Source organism: Anomalospiza imberbis, unplaced genomic scaffold (genome assembly GCF_031753505.1).
Source record: "Anomalospiza imberbis isolate Cuckoo-Finch-1a 21T00152 unplaced genomic scaffold, ASM3175350v1 scaffold_61, whole genome shotgun sequence".
Lineage (NCBI taxonomy): Eukaryota > Metazoa > Chordata > Aves > Passeriformes > Viduidae > Anomalospiza > Anomalospiza imberbis.
In genome coordinates this window covers 84,099-111,437 of record NW_027100224.1, presented here as the reverse complement: position 1 = coordinate 111,437, position 27,339 = coordinate 84,099, and the positions used below count along the sequence as shown (strand labels likewise).

The 27,339-nt window shown below is 68.9% G+C and overlaps 5 protein-coding genes and 1 long non-coding RNA gene across 10 annotated transcripts in view; 1 reads left to right on the top strand and 5 right to left on the bottom strand.

The window, feature by feature from the left end:
- Window positions 1-2,267: 2,267 nt before the first annotated feature.
- LOC137467360 (3',5'-cyclic-AMP phosphodiesterase 4A-like) lies at window positions 2,268-2,809 on the bottom strand. Its single transcript, XM_068178862.1, has one exon. The coding sequence runs from the start codon at window positions 2,550-2,552 to the stop codon at window positions 2,274-2,276; it is 279 nt and encodes a 92-aa protein (XP_068034963.1). The 5' UTR covers window positions 2,553-2,809; the 3' UTR covers window positions 2,268-2,273.
- A 7,253-nt stretch (window positions 2,810-10,062) lies between these two features.
- LOC137467362 (uncharacterized) lies at window positions 10,063-10,908 on the top strand. The gene is made up of 3 exons (XR_010995500.1): window positions 10,063-10,386; window positions 10,524-10,616; window positions 10,773-10,908. It is a non-coding gene; the product is annotated as an uncharacterized lncRNA (long non-coding RNA).
- ELAVL3 (ELAV like RNA binding protein 3) lies at window positions 10,733-14,373 on the bottom strand. Of its 4 annotated transcripts, none has more exons than XM_068178850.1 (7): window positions 14,209-14,373; window positions 13,179-13,461; window positions 12,649-12,752; window positions 12,270-12,423; window positions 11,674-11,890; window positions 11,250-11,288; window positions 10,733-11,114 (listed from the first exon to the last, which is right to left on the bottom strand). In XM_068178850.1, exons 1-7 carry the CDS (start codon window positions 14,215-14,217, stop codon window positions 10,769-10,771), a joined length of 1,152 nt encoding a protein of 383 aa, XP_068034951.1. In that variant the 5' UTR covers window positions 14,218-14,373; the 3' UTR covers window positions 10,733-10,768. The 4 variants fall into 4 exon arrangements, with proteins under 4 accessions (XP_068034951.1, XP_068034953.1, XP_068034952.1 ...); XM_068178852.1 differs by having other exon boundaries at window positions 10,733-11,093; XM_068178851.1 differs by having other exon boundaries at window positions 13,179-13,458.
- A 536-nt stretch (window positions 14,374-14,909) lies between these two features.
- ZNF653 (zinc finger protein 653) lies at window positions 14,910-20,245 on the bottom strand. Its single transcript, XM_068178873.1, is given in 13 exon segments — window positions 14,910-15,413; window positions 15,520-15,590; window positions 15,592-15,620; window positions 15,784-15,898; window positions 15,997-16,074; window positions 16,076-16,115; window positions 16,403-16,542; window positions 17,415-17,773; window positions 18,608-18,817; window positions 19,320-19,364; window positions 19,893-19,926; window positions 19,928-20,180; window positions 20,214-20,245. Coding segments are annotated over 13 exon segments (1,509 nt in total). The 3' UTR covers window positions 14,910-15,310.
- A 1,056-nt stretch (window positions 20,246-21,301) lies between these two features.
- Window positions 21,302-26,560, bottom strand: ECSIT (ECSIT signaling integrator). Its single transcript, XM_068178872.1, has 7 exons — window positions 26,511-26,560; window positions 25,414-25,919; window positions 24,237-24,457; window positions 23,322-23,376; window positions 22,341-22,489; window positions 21,686-21,788; window positions 21,302-21,570 (listed from the first exon to the last, which is right to left on the bottom strand). Exons 1-7 carry the CDS (start codon window positions 26,558-26,560, stop codon window positions 21,302-21,304), a joined length of 1,353 nt encoding a protein of 450 aa, XP_068034973.1.
- The window catches only part of GCDH (glutaryl-CoA dehydrogenase), a 55,966-nt gene continuing 54,556 nt past the window's right edge, over window positions 25,930-27,339 (bottom strand). For both annotated transcript variants that reach the window (XM_068178854.1, XM_068178855.1), the window contains one exon: window positions 25,930-25,942. The gene's annotated coding sequence lies outside the window, so the exon portion shown is untranslated. The remainder of the gene's footprint in view (window positions 25,943-27,339) is intronic.

Genomic DNA, 27,339 nt, shown 5'->3' with positions numbered 1-27,339 from the left:
CCCCGGTTTGGGATGGGGTCTGGGGTCCGCACGGGGAGACCGGGGGCGTCCCCCCGGTGCAGCCCCCCCAGAACTGGGGAACGGGGGGGAGGGGATCCTGCGGATCGTTCCCGGTGGATCCGGGGTGTCCCGGGATGGGACAGGGACAGGGAGGAGGAGGAGGAAGATGGGAGTGGGAAGATGGGATGGAGGAAGATGAGGACGAGGAAGGGATGAAGGCAGGAATGGGGGATTGGGGAGGAGGAGGGATGAAGTAAGGATGGAGAGAGGGACGGGATGCGATTGAGATGGAGAGGAGGAGGAGCAGGACACCGGGAAGGCGACAGGGACCGGGATGTTTCCCAACGGGACCCCCTCCCGGCGCCATCCCACCCCAAAATCCCACCCAGCCTTCCCCCCTCCAGCCCGGCGGGTGCCAGCCCCGGGGGCGTCCCTGCTATTCCTGGGAGCCGGGATTTCCTCCCCAGCCCACCGGGATGTGCTCCGGCAGCCGGAGACAGCCGTGAATCATTTCTGATGGCCACAGGTGACTCATCCCCCTCGGAGCGGATCCCGGCACTCCAGAAATGCCGGAGGGGCTGCGGCGCCGCCATCACCGCGGGGCCGGCGGCCGCGGGAGTCACGGACACCCCACCGGGAAGGGAGGGAAGGAGGGGAGCAGCAGGAATTCCCGGGGGCTACAGGAGCCCGGGAGCAGCCGCCGGGAGCCGGGAAAAGCCTCCGGGGGGCAGGAACAGCCTCCAGGAGCCGGGAAGAGCCTCCGGGAGCTGGGAAGAGCCTCCGGGGGCCAGGAACAGCCTCCAGGAGCCGGGAAGAGCCTCCGGGAGCTGGGAAAAGCCTCCGGGGGCCAGGAACAGCCTCCGGGAGCCGGGACAAGCCTCCGGGAACCAGGAAAAGCCTCCGGGAGCCGAGAAAAGCCTTCAGGGGCCGGGAACAGGCTCCGGGAGCCGGGAAAAGCCGCCAGGAGCCGGTGGCAGCTGGATCCTGGCTAGATCCTGGCACGGCTGCCGCTCCGGCGAGATCCCACCTCGGGATCTCACCTGCCTTCGGCCTCGTTTCACTAATCGGTCCGGGAAGGGAAAATCCGGCAGCCCGGGCGGGGTTGGCTCCTCCTGGCCGGGTTAACGGGGCGGGGGTCGCAGGGCAGCGGGGGATGGGGGTCCCGCACCCCTGCCCCTGCGTTTGGAGGGGTTTAGGGGCTTTCACCGGGGGGGTTCCGGCCCTGCTGCTCCCCATCGCCCTCTCCAGCTGCTCGGCATCCATGGGGAAGGGGGGAAGAGGAGGAGGAGGAAGGAAATTACCCCCCCCCTACCGCTCTCCGAATCCCGACCATCTGCCGAGCCTCCTGTGCATAAATTAACGCCCCTAATGAGGCCGGAGCCGGCGGAAGGACGCGGAGCACACGGCACCGGCACATGGCGGCGCCTTCCCAAGTTGTTTTCCCGAAAAAAAACTTCCCAGCCGGGAGCGGGAGGAGCCGGCGCTGGGGCCAGATGGAGCCCGGGGGGCTGCAGCTCCCCCCGGTCTCCGGGATTCCCGCAGCGCCCGGTCCCAGTCCCGGGATGCCGGGAGTCCCACGGCGGCGTCAGGAGCGGGGTCACCCCGGGAGGAGGCGGCAGCGCCAAGGGGACACCCCGAGACGGAGGTGGCGGGGATGGGGGGCGGGTCAGGTCCTGGGGGGTCCCCGGGTACCCCCGGGTGCCTCTCCGGTATTGGGAGGATACTGGGGGTCTCCCAGTACCGCACTGGGATGAGGACTGGGGCTCCCAGTACCGGGAGGATACCGGGGCAAGGGCCCTGCCTCCAATCTCGGTCCCAAAAGGACGCTGAGGGGCTGCAGGGGAGGCCCCACCCCCGGTACCGGTACCGGGATGGCGCTGGGGGAGCTCCCACCGCCGGTACCGGTACCGGGATGGCGCTGGGGGAGCTCCCACCGCCGGTACCGGTACCGGGATGGCGCTGGGGGAGCTCCCACCGCCGGTACCGGTACCGGGATGGCGCTGGGGGAGCTCCCACCGCCGGTACCGGTACCGGGATGGCGCTGGGGGAGCTCCCACCGCCGGTACCGGTACCGGGATGGCGCTGGGGGAGCTCCCACCGCCGGTACCCGGTACCGGGATGGTGCTGGGTGAGCTCCCACCGCCGGTACCGGGATGGCGCTGGGGGAGCTCCCACCGCCGGTACCGGTACCGGGATGGCGCTGGGTGAGCTCCCACCGCCGGTACCGGTATCGGGATGGCGCTGGGGGGTCCCGGGGGTCTCGCCGCCGTCACCTACCGCTTGCCGGTGCCAGGGGTGCCATGGAGGGAGGAGGGCCAGGACATGCGGGCGCTGCGCAGCCCGGGCCGGTCCCCGGTGTCCACGGCATCCGCCCGCTCCATGGGCCGGGGCCGGTGCCGGTCGGTGTCGGAGAAGCCGCGGTGGCGGATGCGGATCGGGGTGCGGGGCTGGCGCCAGAGGTGCTGTGGGGGGCGCAGGGGCCCCGGGCCCTCCCGGGGCACCGGCAGCGACAGCGACAGGCTCTTCCTGGAGCCCGGCACCGGCTCCATCATCGCCGGCACCGGGGGGAGCCGGGCACCCGGAATGCTGCCGGGACCGGGACCGCGGTGCCGGAGCCGCTGCCAGTAACGGTGACGGTACCGGAGCGGGTCCCGGAGCCCCCCCCCCCCCGGTGCCAGAGCTCCTCCCGGTGCCGGTTCCGGGGTTCCTCCTTAGCGATCCGCGGTACCGGCAGCGGCTCCTCCCGGTCCCGGGCTCCGCATGGCCCCGTGCAACCGGTTGGAAAGACCCGGGAAAGAACCTCCCGGTGCCTCCGGCGCCACCGCCGGTGCCGCTGCCGGTGCCGCCTCCGCGCCCGGCTCGGCGCCTCCCCCCGCCCCGGGACCTCCCCCGCTCCCGGGACGGCTCCGCCCCGGGACCCCGTGGACCCCCCCACGCAGAGTCACGGCGGCGCGGCCCCCCCCGTTAAGCGGGGATCCCTCCCCCGGTATTCCCAGAACGGGGATCCCGGATCTTCCACCTCGCCGCCGATTCTCCCCCTCACGGGGGGATTCCCCCCGCCCATCCCCACGGGGGGATGTCCCTGCCCCCTCCCCACGGCGGGGACACCCCCCAATCCCCTTTATGGGGATCCCCCTTCTCGGGGTATCCCCGACCTACGGTGGCGCCCCCCCGCCCCCCATTTAGGGATTCCCCCTCCCAGCCGAGGAGACCCCCCTCGTGCCCCCCCAGTGCCCAAACTGGGCTTGGGGGGCGTAGGGAACCCCCAGACCCAGCCCAGCACGGACCCCATGGCTGATTTGGGGCGGCCCCCCCCCCCCCCTGCTCGGCGCTGCAGGGACCCCCAAGGGCCGGCTCAAGGGTCCAGGGTGGGGGTCCCCCCTACACAGACCCCCAGGTTTGGGGGTGTCCCCGCGTTTCCATGACACCGCAGTGTCCCCCTGGGGTCTCCCCCTCCCCAGAGGCTCTGGGGACACTCGGGGGTCACCGTCCCCAGCCCAGGCCACGTCCTGGCACTGTCCCCACGTCCCCATCCCCACCCCTCCCCATGCCAAGGGACCCCTCCCAGCATGGCCGGAGCTCCCCAAAACCCCCCCTGGGTCGGCACCGGCGCCCCCCCGGTGCTGGCAGCCCCCGGGTGTCCCCCGGTGTCCCCCCGTGTCCCCCGTACCTGGGGGAGCGGGCCGGGGTGGCCGGCGGGGCCCGCAGGGGCAGCGAGGAGGGGCGCGGGGGGTCGGGGGGCTCCGGGGGCTTCCAGGGGGGCACCTGGAGCGTGCCCGAGAGGCGGCGGCGCCCGCGGCGGGGGTCGGCACCCGGCATGGCCGGGGGGGGCTGCGGGGGGGCACGGGGCACGTCAGAGGGGCGGGGGGGCACGGAATGGCCAGGCACGGCACAGCATCGCCCGGCGGGGCACAGGGCACGGCACGGAATGGCACGGCACGGCACAGCTTGGCAAGCGAGTGGCACAGCGGAGTGTAGCACGGCACGGCACGGCATCACCCGGCGGGGCACAGGGCACGGCATCAAACCGCACGGATTGGCACCGCTTGGCACGGCACGGCTCGGGATGGCACGGCTCGGGATGGCACCGCCCTGGCACGGCACGGCTCGGGCTCAGGATGGCACGGCTCGGGATGGCACTGCCCTGGCACGGCACGGCTCGGGATGGCACCGCCATGGCACGGCACGGCACGGCTCGGGATGGCACCGCCCTGGCACGGCATGGCACGGCTCGGGATGGCACGGCTCGGGATGGCACTGCCCTGGCACGGCACGGCACGGCATCACCCGGCAGGGCACAGGGCACGGCATCAAACCGCACGGATTGACACCGCTTGGCACGACACGGCTCGGGATGGCACGGCACGGGATGGCACCGCCCTGGCACGGCACGGCCGCAGGAGCCCCCCGCCCTCCCCCCGGTGCCCCTCACCTGCGGCTCGGGCCCGGCCACGCCGCTCCGGTTCCTGCTCATGTGGGGTGCCGGGGCTCGGGGCACCGGGGCCGCGCGGGGGGACCCCGGGATGTCCCGGGGGGCGGCGGGACCTGCGGGGAGAGAGGAGGGTGAGACCCCCGGTAATCCCCGGTACCCTCTGGTAATCCCCGGTAACTCCCGGTACCCTCCGGTAGCCCCGGTAGACCCCGGTACCCCCGGTACCTTCTGGTAGCCCCGGTAGACCCCGGTAACTCCCGGTACCCTCTGGTAATCCCCGGTAACTCCCGGTACCCTCCGGTATTCCCCGGTAATCCTCGGTGCACCCGGTAATCCCTGGTAACCCCCGGTAGCCCTGCTCCCACCCCGGGGCCCCCCACGGCTCCTCCCGGTACGGGTTGCCAAGGAAACCGCGGCATCGCATCCCGTGGGACCGTCGGCCACGGGCATCGCCACCGCTTCCCGCGGCACCGGCACCGGCATCCTCCCCGCGGTACCGACAGCACCCCCGGCACCGCCGGACCCGCAGCTCCCGGGCCCGGAACGCCCCAGACCCGAATTCCGCATTCCGGGCACCCCCGCGGTTCCGGTCCCAGCCGTCTCACGGAACCGGGGCAGCACCGGGACCCGGGAGGGTTCTGGCCGCGGCAGGGACCGAGGAAGGGACCGCCCGTTCCCGTTCCCGTTCCCGTGCCCGTACCTGGCCGCCTCCCGGTGCCGCGGCTCTCCCCGGCATCCTCCCGCCTTTGTCTCCGGCGGGAGCGGCCCCGGTGCCGGCGGGAGCGGCCCCGGTGACAGCGGCGGAAACGCGGCGGGGGCGGCTCCACCCACCCCGCACCGGCCCCGGCCCCGCGCGGCTCTCCCGTGCCCGCCCGTGCCGCTCCCACCGTTCCCGGTGCCGTTCCCGTACCTGGCCGCCTCCCGGTGCCGCGGCGCTCCCCGGCATCCTCCCGCCTTTGTCCCCGGCGGGAGCGGCCCCGGTGACAGCGGCGGAAACGCGGCGGGGGCGGCTCCTCCCACCCCGCACCGGCCGCGGCCCCGCGTGTCCCCGGTGTCCCCCCCCCCGGGACCGGGAGCTCCCGGTGTCCCCGGGGCTGCGCCCTGCCCGGGCTATCCGCGCGCGTCCGTCTGTCCTCCTGTCCTGCTGTCCGTCTGTCCCCGTGTCACCTCTCTGTCCCTCTGTCACCCTGTCCTGCTGTCCCCCTGTCCTTCTGCCCCTCTGTCCTGCTGTCCCCGTGTCCCCTCTCTGTCCCCCTGTCCCCGTGTCCCCTTGTCCCCTTGTCCTGCTGTCCCCGTGTCCCCCTGTCCCCTCTCTGTCCTCCTGTCCTGCTGCCCCTCTGTCCCCGTGTCCCTCTGTCACCCTCTCCCCCCTGTCCCCCTGTCCTTCTGTCCCCATGTCCTCGTGTCCCTCTGTCCCCCTGTCCCCTCTCTGTCCCTCTGTCCTCTGTCCCCGTGTCCCCCGTCCCTCTGTCCCCTCTCTGTCCCTCTGTCCCCTCTCTGTCCCTCTGTCCCCTCTCTGTCCCCCCGTCCTTCTGTCCCCCTGTCCCCTCTCTGTCCCCGTGTCCCCCGTCCCTCTGTCGCTCTGTCCCCCCGTCCTTCTGTCCCCTCTCTGTCCCCCTGTCCCCTCTCTGTCCCCCTGTCCCCTCTCTGTCCTCTGTCCCCGTGTCCCCCGTCCCTCTGTCCCTCTGTCCCCCCGTCCTTCTGTCCCCTCTCTGTCCCCCTGTCCCCTCTCTGTCCCTCTGTCCCCTCTCTGTCCCTCTGTCCTCTGTCCCCTCTCTGTCCCCCCGTCCTTCTGTCCCCCTGTCCCCTCTCTGTCCCCCTGTCCCTCCACGATGGACACAGGGGTTCTGCCCCCTCGGCCGAACGCCCTGAAATAACCAAACCCCGAGGTTTCCACCTCGGCTCGAACGCCCCAGATCCCGGGAATTTGCCGGTTCCCCCCAGTTCCACCCCCCGCAATGCTTGCCTTCGCCCCTTTCTGCCTTTCCCTCAAGAATCACCTTTTTTTTGGGGCTTTTCCCCATCGAAGGCCCTCCTAAAACGCCCGCGAGAGGAATCGCTCGATTTAAAGCCTGGAAAATGAGGGGAAACGGGGATTCCTCCCCAATCCAACGCTCCAGGGGATGGAAGCGGGGGCTGCCCTCATTTCCAACGCGTTCCAAACGCGCCGCAGGGGCTTTCCCTTGTTATTTGAACCCGAAGCTAACGGGAAGCGGGGGTTCCTCGGCGAGGGGGAGCCCAGAAATCACGGGAAAATCAAAATTCCTCCAAAAAAAAAAAATTAAAAAAAAAAATCAAATTTCCTCAAACCGGGACCTCCAGCACCGCAGCTGCAGCGGGCGGGGGAGTCCTGGGGTGGCCAGCCCTCTTCGTGCCCCCCTCAAATCCTACCCTAGGACCCCCAAATCCCCTCCCAGCCCCCCCAAATCTCTCCGTACCCCCCCCGGTCCCCGGGGGTCCCTCCGCCCCGCCGCTTTACGGCAGCGCGGCCAGCGCGGCGGCGCCGCTTTACGGCAGCGTGGCGAACGCGACGGGGCCGCTGCGGCGCTTTACGGCGGTGTGGCGTGCTCGGAGCGGCTGCGGCAGTTCACGGCAACTTTACGGCAGTGCGGCGAGCTCGCCGAGGCGGCGGCGGTGCTTTACGGCAGCGTGGCGGCAGCGGAGCGGGGCCGCGGTGTGCGCGGCTCTGCCCAGCACGCCCCGAAAGTCTTTAATCGCCCTTCAGCCTCCCCCTTTAGAGCCCTCAAACCCGGGGCAGCATCCCCTAGAACGCAATGGACACCCTCAAAACCCTCGCAGCACCTCTAAACCTCGCCTAGCAATCCCAAAACCGCCCCCACAGCGCATGGCGGAGCCCCGCCGGCACATCCCGGTCCCTCCGCAGCACTCACAGTCCGTCCCCAGCCCCTCCAGTGGCCTCAGGGAAAACGGAGCTTCTGAGGAGAAAAGATGCTGAAATGGAGAGGAAAAAGCGCTTTCCCCCCCCCCCCCCCCCCCCCGTTGTTTGTGTGATGGGAAAAGGGCGGGAAATGTGAGGGGGAAAGAGAGGGAAATGTGAGGGAAAAAACAGGAAATTGTGAGGGGAAAACAAAGGAAAATGTGAGGGGAAAAGAGAGGGAAATGTGAGGGGAAAAGAGTGGGAAATGTGAGGGGAAAAGAGTGGGAAATGTGAGGGGAAAAGAGAGGGAAATGTGAGGGGGAAAAGGTGGGAAATGTGAGGGGAAAAGGTGGGAAATGTGAGGGGAAAAGGCGGGAAATGTGAGGGGAAAAGGCGGGAAAAGGGCGGGAAACGTGAGGGGAAAAGAGAGGAAAATGTGAGGGAAAAAGTGAGGGAAATGTGAGGGGAAAGGGTGGGAAAGGTGAGGGGAAAAGAGAGGAAAATGTGAGGGGGAAAAGAGAGGAAAATGTGAGGGGAATAGAGAGGAAAATGTGAGGGAAAAGGTGGGAAAATGTGAGGGGAAAAGGGTGGGAAACGTGAGGGGAAAAGGGTGGGAAACGTGAGGGGAAAAGAGAGGGAAGCGTGAGGGGGAAAAGAGAGGAAAATGTGAGGGAAAAAGTGAGGGAAATGTGAGGGGGAAAACAGAGGAAAATGTGAGGGGAAAAGAGTGGGAAATGTGAGGGGAAAACAGGAGAACGTGAGGGGAAAAGAGTGGGAAATATGAGGGGAAAAGACAGGAAAATGTGAGGGGAAAAGAGAGGAAAATGTGAGGGGAAAAGAGTGGGAAACGTGAGGGGAAAACAGAGGAAAATGTGAGGGGAAAAGAGTGGGAAATGTGAGGGGATAACAGAGGAAAATGTGAGGGGAAAAGAGTGGGAAATGTGAGGGGAAAAGAGAGGAAAATGTGAGGGGAAAACAGAGGAAAATGTGAGGGGAAAGGGGCAGGAAATGTGAGGGGAAAAGGGTAGGAAATGTGAGGGGAAAACAGAGGAAAATGTGAGGGGAAAAGAGTGGGAAACGTGAGGGGAAAGGCCGGGAAGCGTGAGGGGAAATGGCTGGCTGTGCCTCCGCCATCCAGTCCAGGACGGGTGCGCCCTCCCTGCCAAAAACATGTTCAGATTCTGCCTTTTAAATTTTTTTATTGTTTTTTTTTTATTATTATTATTTTTTTTTTTTTCCCATGAAAAATACAAAGAGTCGAGTCCAGGGGTTGGGGGCCGGGGGCGTCCCGGTCCCCTCCGAGGGGTCCCGCAGTGCCACCAGGGGGTCCCTGGGCACCTTTTGTCCCCGCGTTGGGCCCCCCAAAAATGGGCTGGGGCTGAGGTGGGGACCCCTTATTGCTACTGAATTGGGGGTCCCCTGGCCCCCTCCCCAAATTCCAGGGCTGGATCCCTGGGAGAGGGGGTGGGGGTCAGAGTTTGGAGGGGTGTGTGTTGGGGGGGGGGGGGTGATGGCGGATCTGGACACAGGGGGTCGCTCCTAAATATTTATATTAATAATAATTAAAACTACGAGAAGCTTCACACAGGCACGACACAAAAAAACCAGGAGCCGGGATGGGTTTTGGGGGAGGGGTCTGGGGGGAAAAAAGAGGGTCCCGGGGAGTACCAGAATCAGGGAAAAAAAACAGGGAAGAATAGGAAATAAATGGGAAACAAACCACTGAAAAGTGAGAAATTATCCCGACGGCGAAGGGAAAATAAATAAGAATCGCAATAATAATAATAATAACAACATCAATAATAATTAATAAGAAGAATAATTAAGAATAATTAAGAATAATTAAGAATAATTAAGAATAATAACGATGATAAGGAGTATGGGGGAACTCAGGTGAGGTGGGGTTCCGCCCTTTTTTTTGGACAGGAGGCTCCAAGTGGCCAAACTCCAGCGAGTGGAGTAATCTGGGGCAAAAACTGCCCATTTTGGAGAATTTGGGAAGGGAGTGGGGGGAAGTGTGACAAGACACATCCCCTCCCTCCCAGGTTTGGGGGTGCCAGAGGAATCCCTGGAATTTTAGTGCCACTGACCCCCCCCAAAACTTGCCTTGATCACTCCTGGGGTTCACGAGCTGCTTCCAAGGAACTCGGGGAGCACAAAACAGGTTCTCACCCCCTCTGGAACGGCGATTTTGGGGATTCTGGGGGATATTTTTAATATTCTGCTATAAAAATAGATGGATTTGGGTCGGCGGCTCCCGAGGAGTCGCCGCTCCCTGCGTCAGTCACGCTCCTCCTTACCTGATAACGGGTAACAGGTCTAATTAAACACGTGATTAATCCTTATTTTTGTTCTTTCTCCCCAAAAATTCCTCCCCCTCCCCCAGAAAATTAAGGAAAAACATGGAAAGAAGGAGAGAGAGCGAGAAGACGCCCCCCCCCCTCCCGTCACCGCTGGAGTCCTGGAGTGGAGGGAAGGGGGGGCACAGCCCCCACCTGGACACACCTGGATCAGGTGAGGGGGGGGGGCACCGCTCCAGGTGGTCCGGCCACTGCCAGAGTGGTGGGGTTTGGGGTACCCGGGGGGGGTCCCAGGTGTGTCCACAGTGTCCTGGGGGGGGGGGGTCTCCAGGCTTTCCAGGGCCCCTCCCAGTGCCCTGGAGCACCTGGAGGAGTCCTCAGGATGCCCATCGGGGACAGGCGAGGGCGTCCAGGTGTCCGGGCTGTGCGTCAGGTGTCCCCACGGTGTCCTCAGTGGCCATGGAGGGGGTCTCCGGGGTCTCCATGGTGTCTGTGGTGCTCATGGGGTGTCCCCATGGTCTCCGAGGTCTCCAGGTGCGTTTCTCCATCCTGGAGACCCAGGATGTCCTTGGTGTCCATGGAGGGGGTGCCCGGGACATGAAGTTGGGTTTCTCCATGGTCTCCACGGTGCTCATGGGGGGGGGGACCCTGAGGTTCCCCAGGATGTGTTTGGTGCTCATGGTGGGGAGGGGGGTCCCTGAAGGTCCCTGAAGGTCCCCGAGGTCTCCGGTTGGGTTTCTCCATGGTCTCCGTGGTGCCCATGGGGGGACCCTGAGGTCTCCGGGTCTTCATGAGGGTTTCTCCGTGGTCTCCATGGTGCTCATGGGGGGTCCACGAAGGTCCCTGAAGGTCCCCGAGGTCTCCGGTTGGGTTTCTCCATGGTCTCCATGGTGCTCATGGCGGGGACCCCGAGGTCTCCAGGCTGCGTTTGGTGCTCATGGGGGTCCCCGAGGTCTCCAGCTGAGTTTCTCCATGGTGCTCATGGGGGCCCCTGAAGGTCCCCGAGGTCTCCAGCTGGCTTTCTCCGTGGTCTCCAGAGGGGGTCCCCAAGACCTCCAGCTGAGTTTCTCCACGGCGCTCACTGGGGGTCCCCCACGCCCCGACGGCGGCGACGGGAGACCCCCGCAGCCTCTGGGCGGCCGCCAGCGGGGACACAGCTCAGGCCTTGTGCTGCTTGGTGGTCTTGAAGGACACCTGGAGCACGCGGTCGCCCAGGCGGTAGCCGTTGAGGCTGGCGATGGCCATGGCCGCCTCCTCGTAGTTGGTCATGGTGACGAAGCCGAAGCCTTTGCACTTGTTGGTGGCGAAGTCGCGGATGACCTTGACGTTGGTGACGGCGCCGAAGGGGCCGAAGAGCTGCCACAGGACGCTCTCGTCCGCCTCGGGAGCCAGGTTGTACACGAAGATGCACCAGCCCGGCCCGGGGGTCCCCAGGCCCACCCCGGCCAGCGCCGGCACCGCCTCGATGGCCAACGGCGAGAACCTGGGCAGCAGCGACAGCGGGCTGGCCTGGGGTCAGCGGGGGGGTCCCGGGGTCCCCTCCTGCCCCGGGGAGGGTCCCCAGGCTGTGGGGAGGGGGTTGGGCAGGGCAGGTTTGGGGGGATTTGGGGGGGTTTAGGGAGTGGGGGGGGGGTGTTACCTCTTCACCCCGTACGCCACGTTCAGCAAGTTGTCGAGCCTGGAGGGGACGAGGTGCTGTTAGCGGGGGACAACGAGGGGTGGCCCTGGTGCCAGGGGGGTCCCACCCCCCCAGAGCCCCCCACTCTGAGCATTGCCAGGATCCATCCTTGGGGTTTCTGTTCCCACAGATTTCCCACCCCTCTGGCCCCCCAGGAGCCCCATTCCCGGGATGTCCCACCCCCCCAGGACCCCCATTCCTGAAGATATCTCACCCCCCCAGCCCCCCAGGGCCCCCATTCTCGGGATGTCACCCTCATTCCTGGGGATGTCCCCCCCATTCCCAGCCCCCCCAGGACCCCCATTCCCGGGGGCTGTCCCCCCCATTCCCAGCCCCCCCAGGACCCCCATTCCTGGGGCTGTGCCCCCCATTCCCAGCCCCTCACCGGAAGCGCTGCGGTGGGGGGTGCAGGGCCCCGTAGCGCCGGGCGCCGGGGCAGAGGCTCAGCAGGGCCCCCCCCGATTTCTGCCCGGGGGTGTTGGCGAACTTGACCGTGATGGGCTCAGCGGCCCCGAGGGGCTTCTGCCCGTGCAGCCCCCGCACGGCCTCCTCGGCCTCCACGCGCTTGTCGAAGCGGATGAAGCCCACCCCCCGGGACACACCTGCGCAGGTGACACGGGGTGGGGGGGGGTTGGATCAGGGGCAGCCCCTCCCAAAACCCCCTTCCCGCCTCGCCCACCCACAGACCCGAAAGGCATCGCTGGGTAACGCCCCAAGGGGAGCCCCTCCTCTCCAGAACCCCCAAAATCCCCCAGGACTCCCATTCCCAGGGATGTCCCACCCCCCAGGAGTGTCCCACCCTCCCTGGAGTGTCCCACCCTCCCCCAGGATCCCCAGGACACCCCATCCCGGGGATGTCCCACCCTCCCTGGAGTGTCCAACCCTCCCCCAGGATCCCCAGGACTCTCAGGACCCCCCCACCCCAGGGTTGCCCCACCTTCCCAAGCGGGGCTGAGCACACCTGGGCACAGCTGGGCTCACCTGTGACCTGGTCCACGAGGATGCGGGAGGTGATGATGCGGCCGTACTGGGAGAAGAGCTGCTCCATCTCCTTCTGCCCCATGGCCTTGGGCAGGCCGCTCACGTACAGGTTGGCATCGCGGATGGAGGCGGAGCTGGGCCGGGCGTAGGACACCTGGGGGGGCAGGTGAGCCCTCGGGACCCCCAGGGGACAGCGGCATCGCCCGCCCAGGCCTTCCACCCCCCTCAAAGGGCTCTCAGGTGCCCCCTCTGCACAAAGGATTCCCCCTGAAGGATCCCACATGTGCCCCCAGAACCCCGAAGGGTTCCCAGGTGCCCCCCAGGTGCTTTCCCCACCCCAAAAGCCTCCCTGGTGCCCCCCGCCATGTCCCCAGGGCACCTTGATGGTCTTGGTCTGCAGCTTGAGGCCGTTGAGGGCCCCGATGGCCCTGTCGGCGTCGCCGGCCTCCACGTAGTTGACGAAGCCGTAGCCCAGGCTTTGCCCTGGGGAACCGTGTCACCGTCACCGGGGGTGGCCCTGTCCCCTGTGCTCCCAGACCTGTCCCTGTCCCTACTCTGCTCCCACCCCTCTCCCCAGATCCATGTCTGTCCTGCCAGCCTCGCTGTCCCTGTGTGTCCCCGTCCCGTGTGTCCCCAGGGATGTGGGTCTCACGGTCAGACTTGTGGGGACAGGGACACCGGGGTCACGGGGCACTGGGGGGGACACCAAATTGTCCCTGCTCCCATGCTCTCCCTGGTCTGTCCCTGTCCCCACAAGTCCCCGTGTCCCCTCTCCCTTCCCACATCACCACGTCCCATTTCCCCGTGTCCCCGTGTCCCTTGTCCCACTGCCCGTGTCCCTGTGTCCCGCCTCCCCTCCCCGTGTCCCCGTACCCTGTGCCCCCCCCGGGCCGTGTCCCCTGCCTGTACCGGTGACCTTGTCCCGGACGAGCTTGCAGGACTCGATGTCCCCGAGGCTGCCGAAGAGGCTCCGCAGCTCCTCCTGGCTCATGGACTGCGGCAGGTAGTTGACGATCAGGTTGGTTTTGCTGTCGTCGGCCACGGTGGGGGGACCCGGGGGGGCCCCGTTGGGCAGCGCTGCCGCCACCCCCGGGCCTGGCACGGCCACCACCGGGACGGGGACGGGGACAGGGCCGCAGCCCGATGGCCCCGCGGTGCTGGGAGCCTGGGCCTCCACCGTGCTCAGGATCTGCTGGGGGGACAGGGGGTGTCACAGGGGGTGTCACAGGGGGTCACTGCGGGGACGGGGGGCAGGGAGGGGACAGGGACGGTGCAGACATGGTGACGGTGAGGGGACAGAGACAACAGGACCATGGGGGCAGCGGTGGGGCAGGGACAGCAGGGACATGGGGACAGCGGGAGAGCGGTGCGGGGACAGGGACAGCGAGCTCGTGAGGATGGGGAGGGGACAGTGGGGGGACAGGGACGGCGGGAGGCGGGGACATCGGACGGGGGACAGTGACACCCGGGTGGGGCCATGGGGGGACAATCCCCCCATTGTGCGGCAGCGCCCCCGCCCCTTCCCCCCCCCTCCCCAATAGCGCGGGGTGGGTGACAATGGCCCTTTGTCACCGGGTGATGGGGACACCCGGGGCCACCAGCCACGGCCCCGGGGGGCGTGGGGACGGCGACACGCGGGGGACAGCGACACACGTGTCGCGTGTGCCCCCACCCCCCCCCCTCCCCCAGCCCCCCGCCCTAAGCGGCCGCGGTTTGGGGAGGGGTCCCCGCCCCTCCCTTGCACACGCGTGTCCCTGCAGGTGCCACCCGCGTGTGACGCCGTGTCCCCAGCCGAGCGTGTCACACGCTCACGGCGACGGGGGGACACCAAGAGGACGGGGGTGGGAATTCGGGCTGGGGGGGGGGGGAGGATGCCCGGTTGGGGGGGGATGCAAGGTTTGGGGGATCCCCGCAATCCCCCTCCCCACCCCGTTCCTACCGTCACCATCGTGTCGCCGGTGGGGGGCGGGGGGGGCCCCGCACGGCCCCGAGGGCTCGGGGGGCCCGGGGGGAGGCCGGGGGAGGGGGCTCCGGGGGTCGCGGCGGCGGCACCGAGCGCTGCGAGCGGCGGCCCCGTCGGTCCTTTAAACGTCCTTGGGCGGGCGCGGGGCGGGGCCCCCCAAAATCCGCCCCCCCACCCCCCTCCCGAGATGGTTCCGTCCACGCCCCCCCCCCTCCCCCCAAAATGAGGTGGATCAGCCCGGCCACCCCCCCCCCCCAAAAAAGAACCGCCCCCCCCCTCCAGGGCCCGAAGCCCCCCGAGACCCCCAAGGCCCCGCCCACGGGAGGAGGAGGAGGAGGAGGAGGAAGGATGGGGAGGGATGGAGAGAAGGAAGAAAGAGGCAATGGAGGAGGAAGAGGAGGAGGAGGAAGGAGCGGAGGAGAAAGAGCAGGAAGGATGAGGGGGGGATGGAGGAGGAGGAGGAGGAGGAGGGACGGAGAGGAAGAGGAGGGTGATGAAGGTCGGGGACAGCCCGGCGCAGCCGCCGCCGCTTCAGCACCGGGGACAGCGCCGAGCCCGAGCCCGAGCCCGAGCCCGAGCCCGAGCCCGAGCCCGGCCCCGCCGCTCCTCGAAATGGGGAGGGGGCACCCGCCAGGGCCCCCAGCCCCTCCGGGACCCCCCGAGCCCACCCCCCACAGAAGAAGCAGCACGAAAAGTCCTGATTTTAATGGATTGGGGGGCGTCCCAGGAGGGGTCTGCGCCCCCCCCAAACCCCCCCAAACCCCGGGTGTCCCCAGGGGGGTGACGAGCGAGAATAAGGAAATAAATACAAGGTGAGGGGGGGAGGGCAACGGGGACACCTGGGGGGGCCACAGGGTCACCTGGGGGGGGGGACACACACAAGGACACCCCCAAGGGGCCCCTCAGGGGCTCGGGGTGTCCCGGGCAGAGGCTCAGGACCCCCCCCAGGTGGTTCTTCTTCACCTCCAGGTGCAGCCGCAGGAACATCAGGGGGTCCCGGCGAGCAGGTGGGGCCCTGGGTGAGTCGGGGTGGCCCAGGTGAATCCGAGGGGGGCCCAGGTGAGTCTGGGGGGGGTCTCTACGTGCCGCGGGGCTCGGGGTGGCTCTTGAGCCCCCCGTGTCTCCGCATGTGCCAGGTCAGGGAGGCGCGCTGGCGGCAGCGGTACCCGCACACCTCGCACCTGGCGGGGCAAAGGTGGGCATCAGGTGCGCCTGGGGACCCCTCCTCGCCCCTCCTGGGGGGTTCCGAGTCCTCGGCAGGACCCCCCCCCCGCCCCGGTCACTCACTGCAGAGGGGTCTCCCCGGTGTGCGTCCTCCTGTGCACCTCCAGGTGGTTCTTGCGCTTGAAGGACTTCCCCGCAGGTGTCGCAGGTGAATTCCCGCACACCTGGAGGGGCACGGTGGCCAATGGGGGGGACACACCTGGGGGCTCACCTGACAGGTGACCGTGTGCCAGCACAGGGGGTGCCCAGGTAAAACCTCTTCCCGTGGAGGGAGGAGGGTTTTGGGAGGCCAGAGGGGGAGTTTGGGGGGCACACCTGGGGGCTCACCTGAGTGCACGCCCATGTGCCGCCGCAGGTGGTTGGCCAGGTAAAACCTCTTCCCGCAGCCGGGCTGGGGGCACACCTGGCTCCGGCCCCTGCGGTGCACCAGGCTCAGGTGGCTCTGGGTGGGGGGACACGTGGGAGGTGAGGGGGGTCCAGCACAGGTGAGAGGAGGGGACTCTGGGGCAGGTGAGGGGGTGCTCCCCCCGTTCCAGGCACCTGGAAGCTGCTGAGAGCGCTGAACTCCTGCCTGCAGCCGGCGTAGGGGCAGGTGAGGGGCTCGGGGGGGGTCCTCGGGGTCCGGGGAGGGGGCACGGCCCCGGCGGCTCCGCCGGCGCCTGCAGAGCCTGGCGTGAGTGCCCCCCCCCGCAAAAGGTGGGGGTCAGGTATCAGAGCAGCCCACCTGAGCCTCCTAAACCCCCTGCCCACCCCCAGAACGACCCCCCTCCCCAAAAGAGCTGCCCTGAACTCCTAAATCTGCCCGAATAAAACAGTCCCTGACCCCCAGAACCCACCCAGGTGCCCCCCCATTCTTCACACACCCAGGTAACCTGAGCCCCCCACCCAAAGCCTCCCCCAGGGACCCCCTAAACCCCCCAAACGACCCCCCCCAGGGCCCCCTGACCTTTCTGGCTCTTTGGGGATCTCGTAGATGATCGTCGACACCTCGGGGTCCTCAGCTGGGGAGGGGTCCCGGGGGGGCTCCCGGGGGGGGCTCCGGAGGGGGGGGGCTCGGCAGGGGGGGGCAGCTCTTCCTGCTTCAGCCTCAGCACTGGGTCCTCCTCATCCTCCTCTGCGATCAGTGGGGCCGGTGAGACCCCCGGGGACCCCCCAGCACCTGCCCTGTCCCATTTCTGACCCCCCAAACCCACCCCATCCTCCCCCCAGCACCCCAGGCCCCCCCAGTTCCTGACCCCAAATCTGCCCTGAGCCCCCATTCCTGACCCCAAATTTTCCCTGATCCCCCATTCCTGCCCCTAATCCCCCCATTCCCAATACAAATCCCCAATTCCCAACCCCAATCCCCCATTCCTGACCCCAAATCTTCCCCAATCCCCCATTCCTGACCGTAATCCTCCTATTCCCGACCCCAATCCCCCATTCCTGATCCCAATCCCCCATTCCCAACCCCAATCCCCCCATTCCTGACCCCAAAACTTCCCCAATCCCCCATTCCTGACTGTAATCCTCCTATTCTCGACCCCAATCCCCCATTCCTGACCCCAGTCCCCCATTCCCGACCCCAGTCCCCCCATTCCTGACCCCAAATCTCCCCCAATCCCCCATTCCTGACGATAATCCCCCTATTCCCGACCCCAATCCCCCATTCCTGATCCCAATCCCCCATTCCCAATCCAAATCCCCCATTCGCAACCCCAATCCCCCATTCCTGACCCCAAATCTCCCCCAATCCCCCTATTCCCGACCCCAATCCCCCATTCCTGACCCCAATCCCCCCATTCCCGACCCCAATCCCCCCATTCCCAACCCCAATCCCCTATTCCTGACCCCAAATCTCCCCCAATCCCCCATTCCCGACCCCAATCCCCCATTCCCGACCCCAATCCCCCCCATTCCGAGCCCCCCAAGCTCCCCCATTTTCCCCGGGCCCCCTCCCAGCCCTCCATCCCCCCCACCACCATTACCTGTCTTGGGCAGGGGGGGCTCTGCAGGTGGGGTGGGGAAGGCGCCCCCCCCTTCCAGCAGCACCTCGTGCCCCCCCCACGCCGAGCTGCAGCCCCCCCAGGGCCTCGCAGCCCAGGATCAGGAGGGGGGGGCCCTGCAGGAGGGTGGGGGGGCCGCCCCCCGTCCAGCCCCCCCCGCGGGAGGGGCAGGGGCAGGGGGACGCAAACCACGGCCTCCAGCGCCTCGGCGGGGGCCGGGCCCCCGGGGGGGGCGGCTGCCACCGCGGGACCCCCCCCCGGAGCCGCCTCCGAGCCCGAGCTGCAGCCCCCCGAGGAGGAGGAGGAGGAGGAGGAGGAGGAGGAGCCGGGAGCTGCGGGGGGAACCGGAGAGTCAAGGGGAGGTTCTTCACTGCCCCACCACCCCCAGGTAAAAAAAGTCCCTCTCCAGACCCTAAGAAATCTTACGGGCCATCCCAAAATCTCCCCGAGACGCAGAATAGCCCCAGAAATCGACTCGGGTTGTCCCCAAACACCCCCACACCCTCCTCTCTGCCCCTCCCACACCCCCCGGGACACTTCACCCCCCAAAAAGCGCCCAGGACACCCCAAATCCCCCCAGACCCACCCCTGCCTGTGCCCCACCCTCAGAACCCCAACCCCCCCAGACCCCAAACCCCCACACACCCCAGACCCCACAACCCCACACCCCAAAGCCCCCAGCCCCAAATCCCCACCCCCCAAACCTCCCAGACCCCAAACCCCCCAGACCCCAAACCCCCACACACCCCAGACCCCACACCCCAAAACCCCCAAGCCCCCAGCCCCAAATCCCCACCCCCCCAACCCTCCCAGACCACAATACCCCCCACATCCCAAACCCTGCACACCCCACACCCCCCATACCCCAATCCCCACACCCCAAAACCCCCCACACACCCCCCACAAACCCCTGGAACCCCAAACCCCAAACCCTCCAGCCCCCAATCCCCACACACCCCAAACTCCAAACCCCCAACACCCCCTAGCCCCCAGCCCCCAAACCCCACACACACACCCCCAAACCCCTGAAACCCCACACCCCAAACCCCCCAGCCCCCAAACCCCCTACACACCCCCAAACCCCCCACACCCCAAATCCCCCTCAGAGCCCCCAGCCCCCCACAGCCCCCAAACCCCCCAGAGCCCCCCAGAGCCCCCAGCCCCACCGTCATCGCCGTCCGAGTCGCTGAGCGGGCGCAGGGGCGAGTGCAGGTCCTGGAAGTAGCGGTGGCCGCGCTCGCACTGCCACACGGCCGTGGTGTAGAGCCCCACCGAGGGGTCCAGCTCGGCCAGGCGCGGCTCGTACGGGCAGCGCTGCCGGTGGTCCTCGTACCAGATCACCGCGTGCCGCAGGCAGTTCACGTTCCGGCGGCGCCCTGCGCGGGGGGCACGGGGCGCAGCCCCCAGGGTGAGGGGCAGCACCCCCAGGGTGGGGTACAGGCACCCCAGGGTGAGGGGCAGCACCCCCAAAAATGGGATACAGCCACCCCAGAGTGGGGTACAGCCACCCCAAAGTGGGGTACAGCCACCCCCAGGGTGAGGGGCAGCACCCCAAGGTGGGGTACAGGCACCCCAGGGTGAGGTACAGCTACCCCAGGGTGGGGTACAGGCACCCCAGAGTGGGGGTACAGCCCCCCGAAGTGGGGCACAGGCACCCCCAGGGTGGGATAGAGCCCCCCAAAATGAGGGGGCAGCACCAATGAGGGGGCAGCACCCCAATACAGCCATCCAAAGGGAGGGGCAGCCCCCCCCCCCAAAATCAGGTACGACCCCCCAGAAGTGGGGTACAGCCCCCCCCAAAGTCAGGTACAGCCCCCCGAAGTGGGGTGCAGCCCCCCCCAGGTCAGGTGCAGCCCCCCCAAAAGAGCCCGGACTCACTTTTCTTGCGTTTGGGTTTTTTCGGGAGCTGCTCCCAGGGTTTGCTGTGGAGGGACGGGGATGGGAGAAGGGGAAGGGGCTCCTGCAAGGGACCCCCGGCCTTCCTCCCCCTCCTCCTCCATCCCCCGGCCTTCCTCCCCCTCCCCGCTCCTCCTCCTCTCCTCCTCTCTCTGCCCGCTCTTCATCCCCCAGGAGTGTGAGGAAGAGCAAGAGGGACGGGACAGACGGAGGGGGACGAGGAAGAGGAGGACGAGGAAGACGAGGACGAGGAAGAGGAGGACGAGGAAGAGGAGGACGAGGAAAGCCGGTAACAACTCCCCCCTTCCCCCCAGCGCCGCTCCAGGCACCCGCGGACAGCGCCCGCCCGCTTCCCCCGAGGGCCGCGGCCGCTCTGCGACCCCCAGCTCCGCTAGCGGGGGAGACCCCCACCCCCCCAGCCCCCCCAGGACCCCCGGGCCTCCCTCCCTCGGCCCCCCAGACCCCCCCGTGGGTGCCGCCCCCTCCTCAGCTCCCCTTCCCTTCCCGTCCCCCGGTTCCCCCCCCGGTTCCCCCGCGGCTCCCCCGCGCTCACCCCGCGCCGCCCGGCGCGCTGGCCCCGCTCCAGCCCCGAGCAGGTAGGCCGCCAGCTTGGCGTCGCTCCATCCGCTGCGGCGCCGCAGCTCCACCCAGGGCCCGTGCGCCTCGCCCAGGTACACCCGCCGCACGTCGTACTTCTTGCGCGACTCCAGGCGCCGCCGGGCCCGGTCGGACTCGGTGAGGCGCGGCCGCCCCCGCGCTTTGCGGCCCCCGCCGGGGTCGGGACCCCCGGGACCCCCCGGGCCCGCCGGGGCCGCGCTCGGGCCGCGCTCATGCCGCGGCGCGCTGCGATGACGTCACCGGCGCGCCCGCCGTCACCGCGCGGCGGCGTCCCGGCGCTCCGGGCGCATGCGCGGAGAGCGCTGCCCGCACTCCCGCCGTGGATTTTTTTTTGGGGGGTCCCCGAGGGGAAAGGGGGAGACCCACAAAGGGGCGTCCCGGAACCTCTCAGCGCTACCCGGTACCACCCAGGTGTGAGGAGTGCAGGTGCCGCGCCTGAGGGACCCCACATCTGGTCACCGGGGACCCCCCAAGGGACCCCCAGAACCCACCAGGGACACCCCAAACTCACCAGGGATCCCCCAAGAGACCCCCAGAACCCACCAGGACCCCCCAAACTCACCAGGGATCCCCCAAGAGACCCCCAGAACCCACCAGGACCCCCCAAACTCACCAGGGATCCCCCAAGAGACCCCCAGAACCCACCAGGGACCCCCCAAACTCACCAGGGATCCCCCAAGAGACCCCCAGAACCCACCAGGGACCCCCCCAAACTCACCAGGGATCCCCCAAAAGACCCCCAGAACCCACCAGGGGACCCCCCAAACTCACTGGGGACCCCTCAGAAACTCACCGGGGACACCCCAAAACTCACTGAGGACCTCCCAAGATTCCCCAAACTTAGCGGGGACCCCCCCAAACTCACTGGATGACCCTCCCAAGTGCCCCCCAAACTCCCTGAGGACCCCCAAGCGACCCCCAGAACCCATCAGGGACCCCCCCAAACTCACTGGAGACCCTCCCAAGTGCCCCCCAAACTCCCTGAGGACCCCCAAGCGACCCCCAGAACCCATCAGGGACCCCCCCAAACTCACTGGAGTCCCCCCAAGTGCCCCCCAAACTCCCTGAGGACCCCCAAGCGACCCCCAGAACCCATCAGGGACCCCCCCAAGTGCCCCCCAAACTCCCCCAGAACCACCCAGCCGTGCTGGGCACGACACTGGCCAAGCGAAACGCGCCCCCCCCAGCACCCCCAACCCTCCCCCTGGCCCCCTCAGAACCCCCCCCTGCGACCACCACATTTTGGGGGGCGGGGGGCGGCACAGGGGGGGGTCCCACAACTCCCCCGAACCCCCCCGCCCGTTAAAACCACGACACCTCCCTCGTCCATCCGCCGCAGCGCCCCTTTATTCCCCGCTGCTTTTCGGGGGGTCTCCCCCGTGCTGCCCCTCGGGGGGCTCCAGCGCCGCGGCCGGGGCGGTCCCCGCGCCCAGCCGGGGGGGCCGGGAGCCCTCGGGGGATCCGGCGGCGGGGTCCCCGCCGTCGGTGAGGCGGAACACGACCGGGGTGCGGCCCAGCACCGGGTTGCGCTCCTGCAGCGCCGCCAGCCAGCGGCTCAGCGTGCGCCGGTCGCCCGCGCCCGCCGCGCACAGCGCCAGCACCGGGCCCTCCTCCACTGCAGGGGGGTGGAAATTGGGTCGGGGGGTGGGGGGGAGGGTCGTGGGGACGACCCCCCCTCCTTTCCCCCCCCCCCCCCCCCAGAAACGCCGCCGGAGCCCGGCAGTGGTCACCTTCGTCCACGTCGAAGCCGTCGTCGTCCCAGGGGCCGCGCTCCAGGTCCAGCTCCAGGCGCAGCGGGAAGTAAAAGCTGCGCTCGGGGTCCGGCGGGGGGTCCTGGGGGTCCGGGGGGGGTCATCCTCCCACGCAGGTCATGGGGGCGGCCCCAGGTGTGCTGGGTGCTGGGGTGTCCCTGCACACCTGGCCTGGCTCTGGGGGTCCCGTCCCTCCTGTCCTGCAGCCCCCTCAGGACCCCCCAGGAGCCCTCAGTGACCCCCAGGACCCCCCAGCACCCCCCCCGGGCCACCCAGAGCCCCCCCAGGACCCCAGAGCCCCCTCAGGACCCCCCCAGAGCCCCCCAGGACCACCCAGAACCCACTCAGGACCCCCCAGAGCCCCCCCAGGACCCCCCAGAACCACCCCAGGACCCCCCAGAGCCCCCTCAAGACCCCCCAGAGCCCCCCCAGGACCCCCCAGAACCACCCCAGGACCCCCCAGAGCCCCCTCAAGACCCCCCAGAGCCCCCGCAGTACACCCCAGAACCACCCCAGGACCCCCCAGAGCCCCCCCAGGACCCTCAGAGCCCCCTCAAGACCCCCCAGAACCATCCCTGGACCCCCCAGAGCCCCCCCAGGACCCTCCAGAGTCCCCCCCGGACCCCCGGCTCACCCTGAGGTGCGGGGGCAGGGGGTCTCCCCGCAGCACGAAGTATTTGAGGAGGGTCCCGCGGAGCCAGAGCGGGAACGGCCCCTCCACGAACACCGGGCGGGTGGGGCCGTACTGGGCCAGCAGCTCCTGCTGCTCGGGGCTCTGCGAGCCTGGGGACACCCGGGGACAGCCGGGGACAGCTGGGGACAGCCAGCCCCAAAGCCCGGGACCCCAAACCCTGCCTCAGGGACCCCAAACCCTGCCCCAAACCCACCCCAGGGACCCCAAACCCCTCATAGAGACCTCCGAGGACACTGAAACCCACCCCAGGGACCCCAAACCCTGCCCCAAACCCTGCCCCAGGGACCCCAAACCCTGCCCCAAACCCACCCCAGGGACCCCATACCCTGCCCCAGGGACCCCAAACCCTGCCCCAAACCCAACCCAGGGACCCCAAACCCTGCCCCAAACCCGCCCCAGGGACCCCAAACCCACCCCAGGGACCCCAAACCCTGCCCCAGGGACCCCAAACCCAACCCAGGGACCCCAAACCCTGCCCCAAACCTGCCCCAGGGACCCCAAACCCACCCCAGGGACCACAAACCCTGCCCCAGGGACCCCAAACCCTGCCCCAAACCCTGCCTCAGGGACCCCAAACCCTGCCCCAAACCCGCCCCAGGGACCCCAAACCCACCCCAGGGACCCCAAACCCTGCCCCAGGGACCACAAACCCAACCCAGGGACCCCAAACCCTGCCCCAAACCTGCCCCAGGGACCCCAAACCCGTCCCAGGGACCCCAAACCCACCCCAGGGACCCCAAACCCTGCCCCAAACCCGCCCCAGGGACCCCAAACCCACCCCAGGGACCCCAAACCCCACACAGAGACCCCCGAGGAACCCTAAATCCACCCCAGGGACCCCAAACCCCTCAAACCTGATACCAACCCCCTCCAGGGCACCCCAACACCCCCAGGGTCCCCTCCGAGACCCCCAGGACTCACTGATGATGTAGGGTTGGACAGAGCCTTCATCGTCCCCCGAGTCCGGCACCGGCCGCTGCGGGATGGGGACACGGGGGTCACTGCAGGGACTCCCCCTGTCCCCCCCAAGCCGTGTCCCTGTCCCCCCAGCTGTCCCCAGGTCCCCTCAGCCGTGTCCCTGTCCCCTCAGCCGTGTCCCTGTCCCTGTGTCCCCTCAGCCGTGTCCCTGTCCCTGTGTCCCCCAGCTGTGTCCCTGTCACCCCCAGCTGCCCCCATAGCCATGTCCCTGTTCCCCCAGCCGTGTTCCTGTCTCCCCCATGTCCCCCCCAAGCCGTGTCCCTGTCCCCCCAGCTGTCCCCAGGTCCCCTCAGCCGTGTCCCTGTCCCCTCAGCCGTGTCCCTGTCCCTGTGTCCCCCCAGCTGTGTCCCTGTCCCCCCAGCTGTCCCCAGGTCCCCTCAGCCGTGTCCCTGTCCCTGTGTCCCCCCAGCTGTGTCCCTGTCCCCCCAGCTGTCCCCAGGTCCCCTCAGCCGTGTCCCTGTCCCCTCAGCCGTGTCCCTGTCCCTGTGTCCCCCCAGCTGTGTCCCTGTCCCCCCAGCTGTCCCCAGGTCCCCTCAGCCGTGTCCCTGTCCCTGTGTCCCCCCAGCTGTATCCCTGTCCCCCCAGCTGTCCCCAGGTCCCCTCAGCCGTGTCCCTGTCCCTGTGTCCCCCCAGCCGTGTCCCTGTCCCCCCAGCTGTCCCCAGGTCCCCCAAGCCATGTCCCTGTCCCCCCAGCCATGTCTGTCCTGTCCCCCTGTCCCCCCCCAAGCCGTGTCCCTGTCCCCCCAGCCGTGTCCCTGTCCCTGTGTCCCCCCCAGCCGTGTCCCCGTCCCTGTGTCCCCCCAGCTGTGTCCCTGTCCCTGTGTCCCCCCCAGCCGTGTCCCTGTCCCCGTGTCCCACCTGGACAATGGTGAGGGTGGCCCCGGGCTCGGCGGCGATGCGCTGCAGCCCCAGGCGCGCGGCCGCCAGCCCGGGGCGCAGCCGGGGGGGCAGCGGGTGGGGGTCCAGGAGCCGCAGGCGCGGCAGCCAGAACAGCATCCGCTGCAGCTTCCGCATCGGGCGGCTGCGCGGCCCGAACACCCCCAGCAGCAGGAAGCGCGTCTCGGCGTCGGGCATGACACCTGGGGACACGGTGGGGACGCGTTGGGGACAGCAGGGACACACTGGGGACAGCAGGGACACACTGGGGACATGCTGGGGACAGCAGGGACAGTGGGGATATTGAGGCATTGGGGATATTGTGATATTGGGGACAGCAGGGACATGGTGGGGACAGCAGGGACATTGAGAATATTGAGACATTGGGGATATTGGGACATTGGGGACAGCAGGGGCATGGTGGGGACAGCGGGGACATTGGGGATATTGAGGCATTGGGGATATTGGGACATTGGGGACATCAGGGGCATGGTGGGGACAGCGGGGACATTGGGGATATTGAGGCATTGGGGATATTGGGACATTGGGGACAGCAGGGACATGCTGGGGACAGCGAGGACATTGGGGATATTGAGGCATTGGGGATATTGGGACATTGGGGACATCAGGGGCATGGTGGGGACAGCGGGGACATTGGGGATATTGAGGCATTGGGGATATTGGGGACAGCAGGGACATGGTGGGGACAGCGGGGACATTGAGGCATTGGGGATATTGGGGACAGCAGGGACATTGGGGATATTGAGGCATTGGGGACAGCAGGGACATGCTGGGGACAGCGGGGACATTGAGGCATTGGGGATATTGGGACATTGGGGACAGCAGGGACACTGAGGATATTGGGACATTGGGGACACTGGGGATATTGGGGCTTTGGGACCATTGGGACATGGGGGTGACAGCAGCATGAAGCGCGTCTCGGCGTCGGGCGTGACAGCGGGGACACGCTGGGGACACGCTGGGGACACGGTGGGGCCAGCAGGAACGTGTTGAGGACACCACACGAAGGACACCAAGGGACAGCACACACGGGACACAGCACGAGTGACACCAGGGCACGGACACCGCGCGGGGCACGCGCAGCAGCGCGGCCGTCCCCGGGCGGCGCGGCCGTCCCCGGCAGGGCGCCGGCACGCACCGTAGCGCTCCATCTGCTCCAGCAGGCGCAGGCCGCACTCCTGCTGCCGCGGGAAGGGGAAGAGCAGGCGCTGCACGGCGCCGCGCGGCACCCAGGCCCCGCGGGGCAGCAGCCGCAGCAGCGCGTTGTAGGCGGCCAGGCTGCGCTCCGCGCCCAGCGCCGGCAGCGCCGCCAGCGCCGCCTCCACCAGCGCCAGCCGGCCCCCGCGCCCCGGGGGGCTCCGTGCCATCTCCTGCAGCGCCGCCTCGAACGCCGCGCCGGGGTCGCCGGATCCGCCGGGGTCGCCGTCGCCGTCGCCGCTGGCGTCCTCGCGGCGCGACCTGTGGGAGCGGAGGCGGCGCAGAGGGGCCTTGGGGGTGGCGCCCCCCGAGGCGGCGCCCTCTGAGGTGGCACCCCTTGAGGTGTCACCCCCTGAGGCGGCACCCCCCGAGGTGGCACCCCCCCGAGGCGGCGCCCCCCGCGGGGCCCCGGGGCTGGTCCCGGGGCTGGGGGTCGTTCTCCCAGATCTTGTGGAAGCGGCGGTGCCACGCTGAGGTCCCCGAGGTGTCACCCCTCGAGGTGTCACCCCCCGAGGTGTCACCCCTCGAGGTGTCACCCCCCGAGGTGTCACCCCCCGAGGTGTCACCCCTCGAGGTGTCACCCCCCGAGGTGTCACCCCTCGAGGTGTCGCTCTCCGCGGGGGGGACGCGCGCGGGGCGCTGGCACAAGCTCCGGCAGAGCTGGGGAGGAAAAAGGGGTCACCCCACAGCTGTCCCCGTGTCCCCCCCTGCCCCCCCCCTGTCCCCCCCTGCCCCTGTGTCCCCCCGCCCTGTCCCTCCGTGCCCTCCGGTGCCCACCGAACCCCCTGTCCCCCCACAACCCCCACCTCCCTCTGTCCCCCCGTGTCCCTCGTGCCCGCCATGTCCCTCGTGTCCCCTCCCCCGCCGCTGTCCCCGTGTCCCCACCGCCCCCCAGGCCCCCAACCCGGTCCCCTCTGTCCCGGTGTCCCCCGGTGTCCCCCGCACCTGTGGCGCTGCGGGGCCGCCCCAGAGGCCCCGGGGCAGGGCCCGGAGCCAGCCCAGCCGCATGGCGCCGCGGTCCCGCGGTGTCCCGGTCACGGCCGGGCCCCGCTGTCCCCACGCCGGGTCGCGCCGCTGGGCGCCGCCATGTTCGCGCTGACCCCGCGCGCCCGGGTCAGGGGGCGGGGCCTGCGGGCGCAGCCAATCGCCGCGCGGCTTTTGCCGGCGGGTGTGGCGGGCGCGGTGATTGGCAGGGAGCGAGGGGCGGGGGCTCGGAGGGGGTTCCCCCGTGACGTCAGAGCGGGACCCCGGGATGAGCTCAGGGACGGGGATGGGGCGGTGACGTCACGGGGGTGAGCGATGATGTCAGAGCGGCACCGGCAGCGTTCAACGGGAACGGCAGCCCCGGCGGGGGGAGAGGGGGTCCCCAATTCCCTGGGGGGGGGATCCCGGGTGTCCCCCCAGCCCCGGGTGGGTCCCGGAGCCGCGGGGGGGGGGGGGGGGGGAGGGGGGGGGGCGGGGACGGCCGGGGGAAGGGGAGGGGGAGGGGGACATTCCCCACCCGTGACGAGTCGTGCCCTCCCCCCCCGGGGGGGCGGCGGAGTCCGATCCGGTGACGGCACCGGGATGGGGGGGGGGGGGGGCGCGGCGGGGTCGAGCCGCGCGGTCCCGGGGGGGTCCCGCGGCACCGGAGGGGTCCCGGGTGTGCGGGGAAGAGGCCCCCGGTGCCCCGGAGGGGAGGCCAGGCACCGTGGGGGTGACCCCGGTGCCCCCCGGGGGGTCCCCCGCTCTAGGGGGGCACCGAGATGACCGGGGGGGGACACGGGTGTCCGGCGGGAGGGGGCAGGGCGGGGAAGGGCTGATTTGGGGCGGGGGGGGGCGTTCCGGGATTCCCCTGCCCCCCCCCCCCCCACCCCCCGGGATCCCC